This window comes from Parus major, chromosome 2, assembly GCF_001522545.3.
Source record: "Parus major isolate Abel chromosome 2, Parus_major1.1, whole genome shotgun sequence".
NCBI classification, from domain to species: domain Eukaryota; kingdom Metazoa; phylum Chordata; class Aves; order Passeriformes; family Paridae; genus Parus; species Parus major.
This window is the reverse complement of record NC_031769.1, coordinates 61938355-61957485: the sequence shown is the minus strand read 5'-3', so window position 1 is coordinate 61957485 and position 19131 is coordinate 61938355. Positions and strand designations below refer to the sequence as shown.

General features: G+C 43.8%; 2 protein-coding genes across 5 annotated transcripts in view; one reads left to right on the top strand and one right to left on the bottom strand.

Moving 5' to 3' along the window:
• ATXN1 (ataxin 1) overlaps positions 1 to 5207 on the top strand; it is a 383486-nt gene extending 378279 nt beyond the window's left edge. The window contains exon 19 of the mRNA XM_033512068.1: positions 5105 to 5207. Coding sequence (XP_033367959.1) covers positions 5105 to 5173 — 69 coding nt within the window. The 3' untranslated portion in view covers positions 5174 to 5207. The remainder of the gene's footprint in view (positions 1 to 5104) is intronic.
• GMPR (guanosine monophosphate reductase) overlaps positions 1 to 19131 on the bottom strand; it is a 42107-nt gene that overhangs the window by 6933 nt on the left and 16043 nt on the right. For all 4 annotated transcript variants that reach the window (XM_015616183.3, XM_015616160.3, XM_015616169.2 and 1 more), the window contains 3 exons: positions 18010 to 18116; positions 12435 to 12477; positions 6112 to 6271 (listed from right to left, as the gene is read on the bottom strand). In XM_015616183.3, the coding sequence (XP_015471669.1) occupies positions 6112 to 6271; positions 12435 to 12477; positions 18010 to 18116 (310 nt within the window). The remainder of the gene's footprint in view (positions 1 to 6111; positions 6272 to 12434; positions 12478 to 18009; positions 18117 to 19131) is intronic.

The window sequence follows — 19131 nt, the reverse complement described above, 5'->3', positions numbered from 1 at the left end:
CTGAAGAGCTCTGCATGCTGTTCTGGGCATGGAGCAAGAAGTGCAGGATCTACTGCATTTGTGCACGACAACCCATTCAGTTCATGCATGAGAGGTCAATTAAGCACAAATGATGCATGAAAGCACCATCAGTTCAAATGCAAAATACCTGTTAATTCGTGCTTGAGCATCCTTGTGGGTCACAAGCTGAACATTGCTCCTACAAGCATGAACACTTGGTGGTCCTTTTTTCAGTGAAAAATTACAGAAATGGGTGACAGTTACAGCCACTGCCCCTGGGACATGTCCTTGCAGTGGCTGCAGTGGTGTTAGGAAGCTGAAGCTTGTGGGTTGCCGCTTTAGGCTTTGGAGACAAAGATCTACAAAAGTGGTGAACACCTAATGACACAGCCCCAGAGCTCTGACAGCTGAACACTTGCTACTGCTCCTCAGAGTGTCAGCTGATGAGCTGGAGGGATGTCCTGTTGATCAAGGAATAACCTGCAGATCCTGTACTGGGGAAAGGACAGTAGAAGACAGTTGTGAGATTAGTTCCACAGCCTTGTCCACAGGGATAAGGGGATGAAGTTTCTGATGAATACATACTCAAGCTGTGCTAACATTAACCCAAACAATCTTGTCCCCAGAGGAAAGGATTTTGAAGAGATAACATGTTGCTCAGACTGAGCTGAGGAGTCATCTGGTTCCCAGGGAAGTGTGGGTGGAATTTTACTACATGTATGCACACACTGGTGCACTATTAACTGCTTTCGTCTGGTCCAGGCGTGGGACCTGTATCCATATTGGTATATAATCAAACGTTAACCCCTTTAACACTGCCTAGGATGGAGAGGAGACATTTAGTAAGTGTACTGCTACAGTATTAATCCCCAGTGGCTGGTCCAAAGGGAGGAAAAATTGTGTTTTTAACTTCTGTACATTAAGACTGCAATGGTGTCCAAAGAATTCATACTGGATTAACGTTCTGAGAGTTTCCCAATACGTGCCTTGCCGAGGAGTGACGTACAGGCCATAAATTGCTGGGCTTGCTGTGTTCTTGTGTGAGTGCCAAATTAGTTCATGCAAGAACACTGAATAAATCAATGCATGAGTGCCCAATTAATTAATGCATGAATGGCCAATCATTTTTGCATAAGCATCCAATCACTTCATGCATGTATGCCCAAATTATTTATGTCCAAACACCCTGTTAGTATATTAATGAGTGCCCAATGTGATGGGCACCCAGCTGACTTCACCAGCACCCACACGGGTGCTGTGCTGGGCAAACATGGTAGGGTTCAGGTGATACGGGGGTCCTGTGTGACCTGTGTGGGAGAAGGCCAGGACCTGCATCATGCCAAAGATGGTTCCACCTGGCTCCAAAAAAGGTGTGAACTACCAAACTTTAAGCAAGTCACAGGAGCACATGACACCTCTGCTCCAGTGTATTTATGAAACAGCAGTGGCCACTGGGAGAGGAGACACACCTGGACACCTGAGGAGACGTGCAGCTAGAGACACCCTTGAAAGGAGGTGGTCCATGCCAAAGGTGTGCACTCCCAAAGGGACTGTAGTCCCTGTGTGACTCATGCCAGAACAGGGACATCTGTAAAGCGACTGTGTCCTGTGGACAGCCCTCAGTGTTGACAACACACTAGCGTTTTAGTTATTGCCAAGCTGTGCTTACTCTGAGTGAAGGACTTTCCTTTTCCTCACACCACCCCACCAGCAAGTAGGCTGGGGGGCACAAGACATGGGGATGGGACACAGCCAGGACAGCTGATCCTAACTGGCTAAAGCAACACTCCATACCATTTGGCAACATGCTCAATATATAAACAATGGGGTAAAGTTGACTGGGGCCACTGCTCAAGAACTGGCTGGGCATTAGATGGGGAGTGGTGAAAAACTGTGTATAACTTTTGTGTATTATTATTGCTGTTGTTATTATTATCCCTTCCCTTTCTATCCTACCAAATGGTCTTTACCTCAACCCATGGATTTTGCTGTTTTTTTCCCAGTTCTCTCTCCCATCCCAGTGGGGGGTGGAGTGAGTGAGTGCCTGTGTGGTGTTTAGCTGCCTGCTGGGATAAACCATGACAATGGATTACACGGGCTGTCACAAAAGCTGGCACACTTGGCAGAGAGCTGCATAAGCAAGTCAGCAGGAACTGCTGAGGGTTTTGCAGCTCTGACATCTCTCCTGGAGTTATGACCCAAAAGTAACCCCTTCTCAGAAAGAAAAGGTGATGACAGAGCAATTGAGGCTCCCAGCAGCTGGGAAAGGTGTGCTCAGATGCTCTCAGCAGTAACTCTGACTCTTGCCAGCCACTGAATAGAAAGGGAGAATGATTTGCTTCAGACTCTTTGCACAGGGCCTGGTCTGCGGTGCCCCTCCTGGCCAGCTGAAGGCTGCTGCATGGAGAGATGTGTCTGGTGGGAATCCTGGCAGGCTGGATGAGATGAAGCACATGTGGTGCTTTGCCAGCCCAGCAAAATGTGGGTCAAATAAAGGGCGGCTGCCCTGGCATGAAGCAATCTTTTAAGTGGGACATTTAAGAAATGGAGGAACTGGGGGCAGGCCTTCCAGGCTATCATTTGATTTACACAAGGTGGTAAGCAGCAGCCAGCAGTTGGTGCTATTCTGCCTCTGTGGCCAAAATTTCACCCTGAAGTTAATATGAAGTGCCCAAACCCAGCCTAGTAGCAGCTGTGAATTGCTGAGTGGCCACAATAGAACTGCAGTGTTCACACAAAATGTGTGAAATTTTAAAAGGGTTAACAAAAACAAATTGGCTCCAACCGAACAATACTGCATGCAGCCTCAGTCCCTGCTTGCCTTATTTCTCTTCTCCCACAAAAGAAACATAAAAATTGCCTTTCAGAAATCCCCAGCTCTGATCCATATTCCTCATTGAAAGGAGGTGAAAATGTGAAAATAAGCCAATATATAAATGACATAAGATTAATGAAAGTGAGTACACAAACTAAATAGGATCAAGCTTGACATATTCATTACAAAAACAATTACTCTCATGACTTTATTCCCTACTACAGCCATCTCACCTTATCTGTCAGTTTTAATGTAACTGCTGCAGGCTCAGGTTCTCTGGCCAACATGTATAATTTTGAGAAGATGAAGTTAAGTGACAAGCAGTATAACTTGCAGGGGACTGAGCACACAGAGCTCCCCACTGCTCGAATAACACATTATGAGTATTCAGGCTCTTTAAAAGACAAAACAGCTTATTTGGGTCACCAATACAGACTTACAGCTGGGCTTTTTAAATGCATATAAAGTAGCCCCACTGACTTGACCTGTTTGGGTCAAGTCTAGGGTATCCAGCATTTAAAATGCTGACTAAGAACCTTTTTGCTTCAAGCTTGTCATCAGCTAAACTAGGAAGTGATTAAACTTCCTGTAACTTTTACTTTAAGAGCAATTCAAAGAAAACCTTGTGCTATTTCAAATCCCCCTTTCAATGCCCAGCACATTGACAATACTGGATGTAGCAGCTGCTATTTTTAAACTACAGTGACACTTGTGCTGGGACAGGCCAAGGAAGACCAAGCCCAAGGCTGGTACAGGTAGCCAGCTCTGTGTCATGGCTGTAGGGTGAAGATGGTTATCAGCACTTTTCTATTTAAGAGTCAGGGCTCACAGATTTAGTGTTTGGAGCTGTTGTATCTAGCAGTAGACTGGGAGACTCCTTCTGTGCCACCTATTAGTGGCTCAGAAATGTAGTATCTCAAAAGGGACTAAAAATTTCAGATTGCGCTCCGGCTCCCTTCCTGCTGAGAAAGTGTCAGAACCTGGTCTGCAGGGATTTCTCAAATCGAGGATGCAAATCAAAATACAGCTATGGATCAAGCCAAATTTGTATAGCATTGCTCATAATGACTTCAACAGGTCTGTCTAGACTAAGCCAAATACAGCACCTTTCTGTACATCCTTTGTTCCTACAAGATGAGATACTTGCACTTTATCTCATTTTAAGAGGGACCAGTGTCAATTAGTTCTCCTGCTGGAGATGTTGTTGCCAGATCATACACACCTAACTAGATTGAATAGAATTTAAGAGCTGCCTTAGTCCTTTCTCCCTATGGTACAGTCACCTTTCTCAAACTCTTCCTGCAACTTTCACCAGCTCTCTGGAGGCCAGGCCCTAATGACTGTGGTGCACTGAGATCCATGCATGCTTGGGCTGCTCTGTAATCTTTCAGGGAGCTGCCATTAACTACATGCATGAGCATCATCAGACCTTTCCCACACTCCAGCTGACTCAAGCACAGGGTAGCACAGGACAGGAAATGATCATTCAGGTAAAAGCAGCACTGTGCAATTGGCAGCTGCCACTTTTACATTACAAGACATTATGAGACACTCATTAGTGCTTTCCACTCAGACCATTTGTTCAGAGGCTTTGATGACAAGCAGACTTCCTGGGGGACAAAAAAAAAAAAAAAAGAGCCCCCAAACTGTACACTATTTATGGGAAGTGGCATATGAACCCAAAGTTAATCAAAGCTCAGAGATATGCAAGAATATCTTTCTGGTGCATGATTTCAGCTCGTCTCAGATGCAGGTGGCATCCTGTGCGGCTCCTTCTTCTGCAAATAAGCAGTTGTCTCTGAAAGCAAAAACACTGAACAGGTTGCCCAGAGACCTGATGGATGCCCCATGCCTGGAAACACTCAAGGCCAAGCTGGACAGGGCTCTGAGCAACCTGATATAGTTCAAGATGCCCCTACTCATTATAGGGAGGTAGGACTAATGTACCTTAAAGGTCCCTTCCAACCCAAGTGATTCTGTGATGCCACAATTTAGGCCAAAAGAGATGGTTGTAAATGCTCTGAAGGAGGCTAAGTTTAACCACTTTGTAGCCCAAGTGCTATCTGAACAAGTGCACAATTTTATGGTGCAGACAAAATCCACCACAGGAGTCAATACTGGGGTGGAGAACAGGAGGTGGGATTGAAGATCCTTCTATCTAGCAGGACATTCGGGATTGCTTGTCTATTTATTTGCTCATCTATCAGCTTGTCTCTGTGTCAAAGCATGAATTCCATTTTGTTTTGTGGATCCCATTCTGGTTTACATTTTGTCCTGTCACCTTCACAGAGCTGCAACTCTTACCCATGGTACCAGCTGGACACTCTGGGAAAAACCTGTATGCTGGAGTGGTTGTAGCAGATGAGGCCAACAAAACCCATTGATCCCAAGTGTCTGGCTGGAACTGCAGGTAAGGTCATTTTGTCTGGTGTTTACTGTAAGACAGGAGTCATTCTCTAATAAAGTATGTAAGAACCATGTGGTCCAAGGTGACAAAGACTGCCACTCATAAGAGAAGACACAGAGGTTTTCTGATGTCATCTGCTTTTCCAAAAAGTCAAAATTCTCAGCGTTTTCCAGAGTAAAATAGCATGGACAACAGATTCCTTTGCAAAATCTGTCTTCCTTTCCTCTCCCCTGAGGATTTAGCTCAAAAATTAAGCTTTTGCATTCTGCATCATTTGAAGCTACTCTGGTGCTTTGTTACCAAAAGACAGGTAGGAAAACTGTACAGCAGGTTTCTGTTGTCTAAGAAGACTGCCCAACAAATGCAGAAGGGAGTCCCAGAGCTGCTGCTGGTGACTGAGTGCTTTGTACTGGGGAAACCCCAGCTGAGCTTCACCAGTTCACCAGCACCCACCTTCTGCAAGCAGAAGGGAGCATATGGGTTATCTGGGAATCTCTACACCAACAAGACACCCAATGTGGACAAGGCAGAGGGACAGAAATTGCAGCCTCGTATGTCATACTTCAGCATTAGTTTATACACATCCTGAAGGAGGAGTAAGTCAGAAGAATGCCTAATGACCTTCCAGACCACACTGCTGGTGCTGCACTAACAGCACACCACACCAGCTGCAAGTGACTGAACATCACTGCTCTCAGCTAGCCAACCCCAGCTCTTTCTCCCTGTCTCCCTCTGAATGTCATCCCTCTCTCTGATCTGCTGTTGTAAGTGTAGGCAACAGCTTCTTCAATGGGAGCAGCAGCATAGGCCTGTTTCCTTCTGCACAATTCTGCTCCAAACATTCCTGGATGGATGGCTCACTGCAATTGCTCCTGTGTGGAATTCATACCTGTATTCAGCAACCCCTCCTGCATGCTTCTTCATGGCTGTATCAGAGCTCATTCCATAGAATAGTTTCACCTTCTTGCCATTCCTTTCTATAATGTCTCCAGCACTCTGGTCATGGCCTGCAAACATTCCTCCAATCATGACAAAGTCAGCACCAGCTCCTGTGATCAGCAAAGGGACACATAAGAAAGCAGGGAAAGGAGAAGGTGAAAGCCAAAACAAGAACACAGCAATCTCCAGAAACAATAGCCAGCATTTAATAGTTTGGTATGGAATCCTCTCCTGTAACAATCACAGCAAGCTTGGAAGAAAAACTTTGTTGTAGGACTCACACAGGCTGAATTGTATTTCTCTGGTACTTTAAATGGAAAAAAAACCCTTTTCTGTTACAATGACAAAAAAAATAGATTATTTTACTCTACCCCACAGTCTTTTATTTTCAAATTCAGTTTTAACCCTTTACTTCATAATAGTATATGAGCACAATTCCTTATTAACTGAGACTGCAGCAACCAGAAGTCCTAAACACAGGGCTGGGACCTGTTGAGCTCAGTGTTGTATAGAGAAGTGGATGGTTCCTACTTCAAGAGCTTTCTCAGCCACAAGTGGTGAGTGGGAATCTACCCTGAAGGAAAGCAGACTCATGAATGTAATGTAATCCTCCCAACAATGACATAAAACAAACAGATTTTTAACTGAAATTACGGATTTTTCAAGTCCATCAGCTGTATGTGTTCAGTGTCATTCTGTATGATTCCTAGTCAAAGATATCTGGATGGGTCTGTATTTGATTCCTGTTTAAAAATTCTGGGCCAAGGACCACCACTCCTGGGTTCTGTGGTTCTCAGCATGTACCACAAAGGAGGTCTAACCCATAGTTACAACATCTAGATATGTTCCAGATACTGAGTAGCAACACTGAATACTCAGTCATGACTGTTCAGTCTGTCTATCTCCTCTGCCTTTGTAAATCATGAAATCAGCTCCACTGGGAGTAAGATCAGGAAGACAGTTTTTGGAATCATTCTTAATTTTCTACTGTGATCTCCAATATTTCCAGCTGGGCTGGAACTATTCCACCAGCAGCTCCTCCTGTGATATTCTGGCATATCTAGTCTTGCTTGGAAAAGTTTGGCTTTTAGTTTTTTATGAGCCTGTGTTGACCCACCCCCAAAACAAAGCATTTTCCTGTTCATACTCCCTGCTTCTTCAACATGTATGTGTCAAAACAGGCCTCTCCTCTGCTGAGATTATTCCCAGAACTGAGCTGTACACCACTCTTCACAGAAAGCAGATGAGCCTGAACTACAACCATCCTTCTAAGAACACATCCAAACTGGGTATAGGATACTACCTACCCAGACTAGGTAATTCTGGCATTAGGATTTGCTCTGATCTCTGTCACTACCCAAACAATAGCACTAGACCTTGAAATCTGAAAAGTAAGTGATATCCCTATCAAATCTGCTCAGCTTCTGCCAAACCTGAATTTGGGAATATTTTGATCTTAGAACACATGACAAGGGTGAAGTGTGCCCGTTCCTCCCTCCACCCCTTTGCCAAACAGCAGAACTGGCAGCAGTGCCTGAGGGCAGAGCACCCATCTGCTCTGCTGACCTCAACTCCCTTTGCCTGGTGGCTGCTTGAAAGGAACACTGTGTCCATGGTAAAGGGATACTAAAAATGAAGCTTGTGCAAACCACATTACAAGCAATATTTATAGCCAGGCACCCAATCAGGTGTCCTATCATGTCAGCTACCTGGCACATTTCTCCTGAGCTTTCTTGTTTCAGATGGCTGAGTTTTGAAGTCTTGGTTCGATTCATGTCTGCTACTATTATTAACCTGCCAAAAATGAAGAGAATACTCATCTTTTAATTACTGGTGGTAAATTCCTGTTGCTACCTAGCACAACCTTGCTCCATCTTTTAAAAAAAAATAAGCACCCTGGGAAACCTAGTTTATGTCTCCTTCATGGGTGGAAGAAAACATGAGAAAAGAGGGACAGATTTGAGGTCAAGGCTGCAAAGAGAGCGTTTAAACAAGTCAAAAGCCTGCTAAAAGACATTCTGGACTCTGCCTTGTCAATAGTATCTTGTGATCCCCAATTCTATAGCCATTTTTGGTGGGTCTTACAGTCTTTAAATTAATAATGCAAAAGGCACATGAAATCTACACTTCAGAATCACAGAATTTTAGTTCCTGTGCACTTCACTATCTATTTATTATTTTCCTTTTGGCTGCATATTTTTGGGAGAGAAGCAAATATGTTTGAATTACAGGATTGAAACTCATCCAACTTGAGTAACTTTTGCAAACTACAACATAATTCATCAAGCTCTTCCAGAAGAGAGGAGCTATGTTACAGCAGATGCAGCACGTCTAAACATTGAAACGACACATGCTTGCTGCCCTGCTGCTCCAGAAATGACAAGCCCATATTAAATATTCTTCTCCAATGTTCTCCAGAACCTTCCACTGTGCTTCAGTGTTGCAAAGATATCAGAAAATTTCAAGTCTGTTCCATTATGCTTCCATCAGTTAATATCTGACAAGGAGGTTGTAGTTTTTAGCATGGTCTTTAACTTACACACGTTTTTCTTGTATAACCACTGGAAGCACTAGTGATGCTTGCAACATCCACCTGCAGTCTTTTGTTTTCAAGTACAGTTTGACAGCATGACATTATTTTAGGTTGTGGGAGAGTGGGAACACCTGGCAACAACCCCCTAGATAACACAGAATGTGATGGGCTATGTTGCACACAAACATCCCAGTAGCTCACCCAGAGCTGGCCAGACTTGTCCTGGTTTTACACAATGCCACTTTCGTGCACTGACTTTCCCCTTGAGGCCTATGCTGTATCTGGCCTGATTTTGCTTATTCACATTTCACAGCGCCTCCTCTTTCAAGCCATTACAGAATAGCAGTGCTGACACCAGCCCAAGCTTGCAGCACTCACACAGTTCTGCTGGATCTGGATAGAGTCCCTCAGATGTCTTTTGTATGCCTGATTATACAAGTCACTGATAACCAGATTGGCTCTGCACAAATTCAGCTGGAGTCAGCCTGGATTTGTGAGCTGGGCAGCCCTCCAGGCAGATGCAGCGTAAGTTTGCCTCGACCAGAGCTTGCCCTGGAATTAACATTCACCTGTGCTCCAGCTGAGCCAGTAAGCCTTTGCAGCAGTAGGTACACACACAGCTGCTGGAAAAAAAACGGAGAAAAAGCCAGTGCGATCTGGTATAATTTGAAACTAGTGTATGTCCCCAGTTGACTTCTCCATATGACTTTTCTTTCCTTTTCCTTCCCTGCTCCTGCATCTCTTCTCACCACTGCTGTAAGGAACAGCAGTAATATGTTAAAGATGCTGGCATAGGATTCAAAAGGCACATTCTTTCCTGGCTATGTCACAAAAATATATGTGACCTCAGGAAATTGAACTTAATACTTCTGCGCTTTGACTTCTCATCATTAAAAAAGGAGACAGTAGTGCCTCCCTGGAGCATTCTGAGAAACGCGTTCATGTTATCAGCCTTTCCAAGGGTTCTGTTGTATGAACCATCTAAGAGGACAGCATTAATTTCTTTCATGCATTATCGCATTCCTGCATCAAAACAGCTCTTTTCTTTCCTATCAAACTACATACGTCTTTTTCATTATCATCTCTAATATCCAGATGGCAGTGACATCTTCAGTTTACTGAATCCATACCAGGTTCCCACCCAGCGGTTCCAGAACTCCAGCACTCTCCCAAGTATGTTTCTCCATGCATTTCTGTCCCTCACCTTCAGTGCTTCCCTGTTCCTTGCATTTTTAAATAGGCTTCTACCTTGTTTCCCCTCTGTCAAAATGCCCAATCTGCCTCTGAGTCCTGATACCAAGTCAGAGGTGTCACCTTAAAGCTTCTCAACATCTATTTCTCGGCTCTTCACAATTCTCTCACTCAATCCAATCTACTCCTCCTATTTCCATGAACTTGGCTCCTCTCCAGTGACACCTTTAGCCATTTGTCAGTGCTTGTCCTCACATCTGGGACTCCCTCACACTTCCCATAATTCAAATAGATGTTCTGTCACTGCTTTATAGGGAATCATCCCATCCCATGAAGATTTTACAGCAATCTACCAGAAAGAGGTGGTATAATTACTTTGACCAAAGTCCTCTTCTTGTCTCTTCTTGTCCATGCTTTGTCCAGACCTTCATCCCTAGATGAAACTGTAGATCTGGGTGTTTTATTACCTGGCCTTTGCTATCCAGTACACTCATGTAATTCAAGCACAGAGGTCCATGCCAGACAATTCAGTATCAAGGCTTTGACTTGTAAATATTGGACATGGTGGCTACATTCTACAAAGCTCAGCCAATCACTTCAGCAGCATTCAATAAACACTGATAGTAATAATGTTATGTCAAAGCTTATTTTGCCACATACCTTTGACAAATGCACATCTGGGTCCAGCTTGTCAGATGTTCACAGTGTCTACCTCAAGTGTACATAACCAGATACAGTAAGTTTACTGCCTCGGAGTCATCTCCATCATTTCCAGCTCTGTAGCTGTGACACACAGTCACACTGATCTATTTGGGTTACTATCAAGAGTACAACTACTGCCTGGAAAATATCAGCTTTCTGATGCTCCTCTCTCCAAGGGATAATTCTGTGGCAGCCTTCAGACATGCACCACTGTGAATCCCAGCACCTCTTGATGAACAGCAAAGCCAGAAGCTGTCTCATCATAGGTTTCAAGCAGGTTCAGGTTCAGTTAGCCCAAAGAGACTACAAGGATCTTTCAGACTTTCAGACTTGTAATAAACACTACAAAGAAAAACATTTGAAACACTTGAAGTTGCTTCCTGTTGTTATAGCTCCTGGAAATGCTCTTGTTGAAGAAAGACCTTTTCCATAGGCCAGGTTTCTGTACAGACAGCAGGGAATACAGTGAGGTCACAGTTTCAGTTCACAAGCTCCCAAGGACCACACCACTAGCAAGAACTTGGTGAGCTGTGGAGCCGGAGAAAGGCAGAATGAAGACCTCACTGCAGGCAGCATGTCAGAGTTGGGGCTGAGGAGAGGTTGGGCATTTTTTAATACAATCTTGTTTAAGAGGAGGGATGCTGCTGTTCAGCTATGTTGAATCACCCAACTGGAAGTATCTATTCCCTGCATCACATCACCACTGGGTAACAAGGGTTATATGAAATCCTCTGAGCAAGCCCATTCATTGCTGGTAGCAATCCCTCTACAGCTGTGCTTAGAATTCTCTAATGAAGTCTTCCTTGTCATCGGACCTGTCTCAAAACAGGAACTATCTGCAAACTTAGAAGACAGATTTTGGTTTCAACCTTTCCAGGAGGCCTAGAGTTTTTCTTGGCAAGTCTATAATCTGAGTTTAGGCCTGCCTCTACTTCCCATAATTGCAAAGCTTCCTGCAAAGCAGACATTTTGTATCACAATGTGCTATCTCTTGTTTTCATACCACCCTGAAATCCCAGTGAGACTGTGCTGTCCCACTGTATTCCAGGCATAGGAGAGCACCTACTTGACACCTCCAAAGGGTCTGGCATTTCGGGAGAGTACCTTTAAATATCTTGTCATCTCAGGATGCATTTAGCACCTGCTTCCCATATGCTGCTGTAACAAGGTTATGGCTAAGTAACAATCATGAGTTTGAACCCCCACCCCCCCCATACCAACATAACTTTCATGCCCAACAGACAATACTCACAGATTACATCTTCTATCACTAAAAGCTGGTGCAATTCACTGAACTTACTGACATGAAAGCAAAATCTGTTAATTATTAACTTAGATGTTTCAGACATCTGCCTAGCTCTAGGGGATACAGTATAAATAAAACCTCATCTCTTCAAGTGGACAGCTGATCCCAAGAACATCTCCAGGGATCTGGCCTGCCTTTTTGTTTTGTTCTTCTGTCCAACATGCATTCCACCAGCTCTTCTTCCACTCAAGGCTCAAGTCAGCCAGATCTGGCAATGTTACAGGCATCTCTGAACCCTACTCAGAAGAAACCCTTATCAGCTTTCTTCGTATTACCCTCCCAGCAGCTGTATCTCATACACACCTGGCAGATAATTTCTAAAATAGCACTTTGACCACTCTACATTTTGCACTGAAGAATTTGTACTGTCTATTCCACAGAGCAAATTCATGCCTGGTGCATTAATTTCACTGGAGTCAGCTGCAGGGACTAACATAACCTCCTCCTAATTTATTACGCATTCAGGGTCACACCGACTCCTGCATCCCTGCTGCCAGGGTTGCTGGAGACACGTGGGTGTGTCATAACACACTATCCTTACCAAACGCTTTGGCGACATCTCCTGGGCAGTTGCATCCTCCATCCTGCACAAAGAAAAGAGACAGTGAGTGGCAGCGAGGTCACTCAGGGACCAGTGAGCACTGGAGCTCTGTGACCTGCAGCACTGTGGCCCTTGCTCAGGAACAGCGTGTCAAGAGAGCTGACGTGCACTTGGGATGTATCATCTTGGCTACGTTTTCAGGGAATCCAGATAATCCTTTCCACTGCTTACATCCTTGAGGCTCACCCACTCTACTGTACAGTCTACTGATAATACCACTGGTAACAGCAGCAATGAAAATTCCTGGCTGCAAGTTTCCAAATCCCAGAAACCAGAAAACAAAACCCCCTCTGATGATCTGAATCATCCCCTGCCATTTTAATGAAAGGCTGTGTGATGCAGAGGTACCATAAGCCTCTACCTTAAACCACCAAAAACACTTAAAATAACTTTCTCAGCACTTTGCAATATATTAAAAGGTCACAGTGGGAGGGGAGAGGGAATATACCATCAGTTATGATGGATTTTTATCTGATAATCTCTAACAAACCGGGTTAATACAATCTTTGGTAAGTGAAAATGAGCCTCTCATCCTACTCTTTACTGTTTGTTATGGGCTTGGTCAGGAAACAACAGCACTCTGGACCTTTAACATTTTAGACCTATGTGTTTCAGTGCAATGCAGTGTCTGATGAAGGGGGTTCAGTTGAGGGGAGGGAGGTTGTGTATGTGTGATAGAGCTGTAAAAAAAGAATGGCACACAGCAGAGCTCATCATGTGCTATGATTCTTTAGGATGTGTAAAGGTCTGAGCACCAGATGAAAGATCCTTTAGTCTATACACAGTCATTGTACCAGGAGAGCTCCCCATTCCTTTGATGATCTGGAGCCGTTGCAGACAGCCAGCATCTTTCCTGCTTTTGAAGCTACCCCCACACTGGCCAGTTACCTCACGCTGTTTCACCTCCCTGTCGGCAGAAATGTGTGGCTGTGCATGACCTGTGGCCGAGCACAGCCAGACACCCCCACCATCAGCCACAATAGAGCTGGCTTTGATGGGCAGCTGGCAGCAGGGCTGTGGGTTAGAAACTCTGTGTGCCCAGAAAAGGATTCAGACACAAACTGAGCAGGTGGATCCAAAAGTGAGTGGCTTTTCAAAGGGCACCCCACTGCAAACAGCATCTGGTAGAACTTTAAAGGCTTTTATTCCATTTGCTGATAACCTCTAGCACATTATGCCTTTTGTTGAGCTTAGACACCCTTGCTGTCAGCTCCAGGAACAAGTGCTGGGCTGACAGCTGAATCTCTCTCTCCTTTTAAGCACTCTGCTTGTGCAATTCTTTCCCTTTAACAAGTCTGTCATAGCCTGGAGGAGGGTGTGAGTATGTGTGCATGTGTCAGGGGAGGAAGAGCCAGGGTAGAAAGAAGGGTCTAATAATCTTCAAAGAACAGTTTTAGGTCTCTTACTGTCTGAAGAGACACTGGCTTTGAATGCTCTCTGGTAGATGGGCTGCAGTAAGTTGTTTTTGGGTGGCTCAGTATCTGACCTTTGTAACTAACCCAGTAGTGGCAGTGATGAAGGTTTTATGAGGTACCATGAGAATGGGGGGCCTCACTGTGTAACCATTAATCACCAGCTTCAAAAAATATCACTTTGAATGTTACCAAATTACAAAATACTGAGCAGCTTAAGAGACTTGTCTAAAAGCTCACGGGTTACCATTTAAGATAAAAGGAACTGACAATGATGATTCACAGCCCTTCTTTATCTGTAGATGTCTCCAGTTAATTCAGATAAGCAGGTAAACTTAGTGATTCATAGAAAGGGAAACAAAAAGGGAACATACTAAGCAGTTATGTCAGAAGATGCTATATAATAAAACCAGATGCAGTAAAGCACTTCATTCCATGTGAAAAAGCAGGCTTTCTGTTTACAAAGTAAGACTCTTCTGCTGCTGCATTGCCTTGGAAGCTTCCCCTTGAAATTCAGCTTGTCCCAACAGGGCCCTGGGCCTGGGTTCAAAATGACTTGTAGATGTAGGCTTCAGTTACAGAGCTTGCTGCAGGCTTAGCCTCTACCTCAGAATCCTGGGGAAATTTATCTGTAAAAATCTGCTTCTGAATTCAGGAGAACTGGCATAATACCAAAGTTAAGACTACTGGAAAGGCTTACGGTCATGGAATCTGCAGACAGCATGATTCTGAGCCAAGTGGGTACTAGGGAGAAGGACAGGGGAAAGCAGCTTTCCAGTCAACAGAATTACTTTCATGTGGTTGAAGTAACATTTTTGTCCTCAGTCTTGTTCTCCAGATAGATAAGCCATTTTACAGCAACAAAATTTAGCCCAAAGAAAAAAATACAGCATGGAAAATCAGTATACATTTAGTTGAACATTTAGTATTATATGCAATTTATAATGAGTTTATAACTATGATTTGTGTTTCAAGCAATCTTTATAATAAACTGCATAACCAGTGCTTTCTACAGTATCAGAAAACAGATAACTATTTATTATGCAGAAGATATATAAAGTATGTGGCTTATGGAGCAGTAAATACAATACATAGGGTGCTTTATTCTGAACTATGTATACCAGGAATATTTATGTGTGGAAAGAGTTCTGTGTGGAAAAAGGGACAGTATGGCAGTAGCTGGGTGAAGAACCCTTAGTCATTCTTTTCACTGAATGCTGGTGACCTATCACCCAGGCAGGGAGAAAGGGAAACAGGGATCTCTGTCAAATGATAGCCACATGAGAAAGGACACATGCAGGGCTGTTTTCCATTCCCCACATTGCTGGCTTACTAGAATATGTGACTGCCTCTCTGTCCAGCAGAGGAGTTCTCTGACCTACAAGAAACATCTCCAGCAGGCCCCCCTCCACTGTAACTCACTGCAGCACTTTCTCAAGGCCAATGGATTAGCAATGAAAATTGAGACTACTGGCTCCCAGGCAAACATCATGGGACAGAAACGATGCCTGTATCTTAGGGAGGGTTTCCTCTCTGCTTTCAGTGAGTCATGAAAGATTAATTTCTGAGGTGAGCATTGAGTCTTACAGATAATTTAGCATGAGGAAAGTAACTGGTGCAATTTTACCTCCTACTTCTCTGTGTAAATGACTAGACAGACACCAGGTGTTCACTTGGACTATCATGTTTGCCTGAAAATTGTCATCTTCCCTGTCAACGAATCAGTTCCAAAAAATACATGGTAACTTCAGTAACAGGAATGTTTAAAATCCCAGTTTGTGCTCCCATCCTAGCAGAGCTCCTGAAGATCAGGGTTCAGTCGTACTGTGTTCTCTGCAGTGCCTATGCTGTGCTCAGCACCACCACTTCCTCATTCTGACAGTAAGACTTCTTTTCCTTCATATGGAAATTGTACCAACATAACAAGAATAAGGAGTTAATTTGATGAAGGTACTGGACAAAACAGAAGTGGATACAAGAAAGTACCCCAAGGGACTAGCCTGTATCACACCATTAGCTATAATTTCATGAAGCTAGCTAGTAAGCTTTGAATCTTTTCACATCCTTCCTGCTACTTCCATATTAACATAACAAAAATTGCTGTACACAATTTTCTCCTGGGAAATTGACACAGATAGCTATGGTAATACTCTGCCTGTAGGGATTTCTTTTGGCTCAGGAAGGGTGAGCCTCTTCTTCAATCCCCAGAAAGACAGCAGTGAGATATTTTGAGGGATGCCAGGTATACTTGTTGCCACCAGACCCAATTCTATACTTGAAATTGCTGCCACATGTTGCTTTTCTGTCATGAGGATTCCACTCTTCCATGATATTCTTCCCAGAGCTCTGGCAACAGCCATGCAGTCCAGCTTTTTCTTTCCCTAATAAATACACCAACACCCTCTGAATACTCCAGAATTCAGGCATAATGTCCTTACCCTTGCTTTACTCTTAGACTGGGTGACAGTTGAGCTGAAGTGATGTTAGAGACTCCAGCCACAGCTGAAGGTCCTTCTCTTGGCCCAGATGTTGGTAGCAGACAGGTATCAAATTGCCCTCCTATATTCCTCTATAGGGGGCTGATAGGTGTGGGATCACTGAAACCTGAGCAAGATGAGAACTGATCCATTCCCAAAGCAGGGGATACAGTACAGAACCACCTAATTTTTCAACAGTCTGAATACACACTCCCTGTTGTCTTGTAAAATCAGGATACCAGCATTCTTCTGAGGACTGCTAGCAGAAAATGATTATTGCAAAACTAGGATGGGTGTCTGAGCACCACTGCTAGGATGACACCTATACTTATCCAGCCTTCACAGCAACGAGTGAAGCTTTCATGCTCTATTGCACACATGTTCTACTGTCTGTTATAGACAGAAACATTTGCAATACTGCCCAAGTCATAAAAATCACATACTGCTTCTCTTTTTTTCTGCAAAATTCATATAGAGGAGCCATGGAGAGGAGGGACTGCATATTCATTAACAGTTAAGAGCAAGAGAGATCTGACTATAACATGTTCCTTCTCCATTATACTCCAAGAGATCCAGTCAAACCCTTGACCCATCCCCAATCAGTTTGTTTTCCTCTCATCTCCCTCCTCAACAATGCAACACAACACTCCTCCTTCCTCACATGGATACTAGTCCCAACTGGGTCATAGAAACCAAGGCCTTACAGTGATTTCACTTGGCAGTAGATCTAAAATCCAGTATGTGGTCTCTCCTAGGGTGGCAGAGGGAGGCTGCTGGCTGTGAGCACAGCACACAGGTGAGGCCCTGTGCCCTCCCCTGAGCAGCTGCCTCACAGGCAGCCTGCAGAGGCTGTGCCAGCCTGGCATGGCTGGGACACGCTGACTGCCTGTGTGTGCCCATGCACACGGGGCCTTTGGGTGCTGCAGACTGCCCTCTAGCTCAGTCTGGGGCCACGCTTACCAATTTGTTTTCTCTCTGTGAGGTGAATCTGGTCTTGCTGACAAGAGTGGAAACTGCCATTAGCAGGCAATACAGACAGATGCTCTTTTTCCTCCACAGGCTCGTTATTTCCCCAGAGCTTAGTGAGAACACAAGGGGCTCACGTGCCAGCTGTGCTCAAAAGAGCCACCTCAAACACCCCTGCCCCTGCACAGAGAGCTCTGTGAGGATGCTATCTGAATCAATCCAACCAGGGCACAGATGGGCTCGCATCATTTTACCTTGTGCTCCCCTCTACTGCCTGTCTGTCCCTCAGTCACACTCTGAGGAAAGTCATGTTTACATTCTACACCTTTTTCAGAAGCCTTTCATTGGAATTACTGTTTGCTTCAATAGTGAAAACAGTATCAAGCTTCCTATTCTGTTTACATAACAGCTTACTCCATTCAGGGAGAAAGAAGCAGATTTTGAAAGTCAAACAGGAGTGAGGTTCCCACATCTTTTTAATGTTAGGGAGCTGGTTTCTTTATATCTGGATCTCCACTGACTGTCCTAGGAGCTAATACAGGAGTCAACAGGGGATGACAGAAGGGCAGGCTTTAACATGTATGGTACTAGACTGTTTGATTCTCCTGCTCCACAACGATTTGCACAGTGGGAATCTGAGAGTGGATGATAATTACTTACAGAGATGATATGTCCTTTCAAGCCATGTGCTGAGTCTGCACACTCAATAACAGCACTTAGCTGTGGATAGCCCACCCCTGTCTTAATCCGAGTGGTGCACACAGAACCTAGACAAGAGAACAAGAGGAAAAAACATAGCCCATTAGGATGACAGAAACGATACAGAAAAAATGTGTTTCTATCAGCATTATTTCTCTCTCAAGAAGTCTATATTGCCAGTGCTGGCTTCTCACAGATAAAAGGAAAACATAGGAACTTGAGTTCCGAAATGCTCACTCGCCACTTCATGGGAACTGTGGCTGAGTAGACTAATGTCCTCCCTTTTTTCTCCAGGGCTAGTCCCAGTTTAGTTCTCATCAGTAATGCTTCTCACTAAGGGAATTACTGCATCACAAGAAAGCAAATCTGACTGAGGTGCCTGAAGGGAAGGGACAAAAGGACCAGAATCACAACCTGAGGGACTCAGCAGCAGCATTTATTACCTGACTACTTCTTCTAATAAGTATTTTTATCTCTTTTCTGCATGTTTAAAGAAGTAATTCTCGGGCCAGAAACATTTGGTTTTGGGCAATATAAAAAAATCAGCTCACAGTATTTAAAAATGAGATAAACAATAATCTGAAAGCTGTATAGTCCAACATCAAGGGAAATATATGAACTATATCTACATTGAACTGTATTATTTATATCCATACATTGTGCATGCATGTATGCATAGAGAAAAATGTGCATATATGTGTGTATATATATACACGAATACAATTTAATTACAGTTCAACAAAGCAACATGGCTATAGACCTCTTGGAATACCTTCTCTATTTTTTTCTTTAAATTAAGAGTCACAATGAGGACTGCTTTTTGCCACTATAGGTCCTATAATTTAGGATACAGACCTAAAAGGTCTGCATGATAATGAGAATTTCAAAACAGATTCTGAACCAAATGCAGTGAAATCTGGATCCCTTCACTCAGCTGATATCCAGATATACTCAAGCTACCAGTAAAGCAAAAGTTACTGAAGATCCTTCAAAGAACTGGCAAAGTAAAAACACTAAGAAAAATTCTTGCAAAATAGTAAGAAAATTAGTTTTAATATGATTTCCACAGGGCTTGTATTTTAT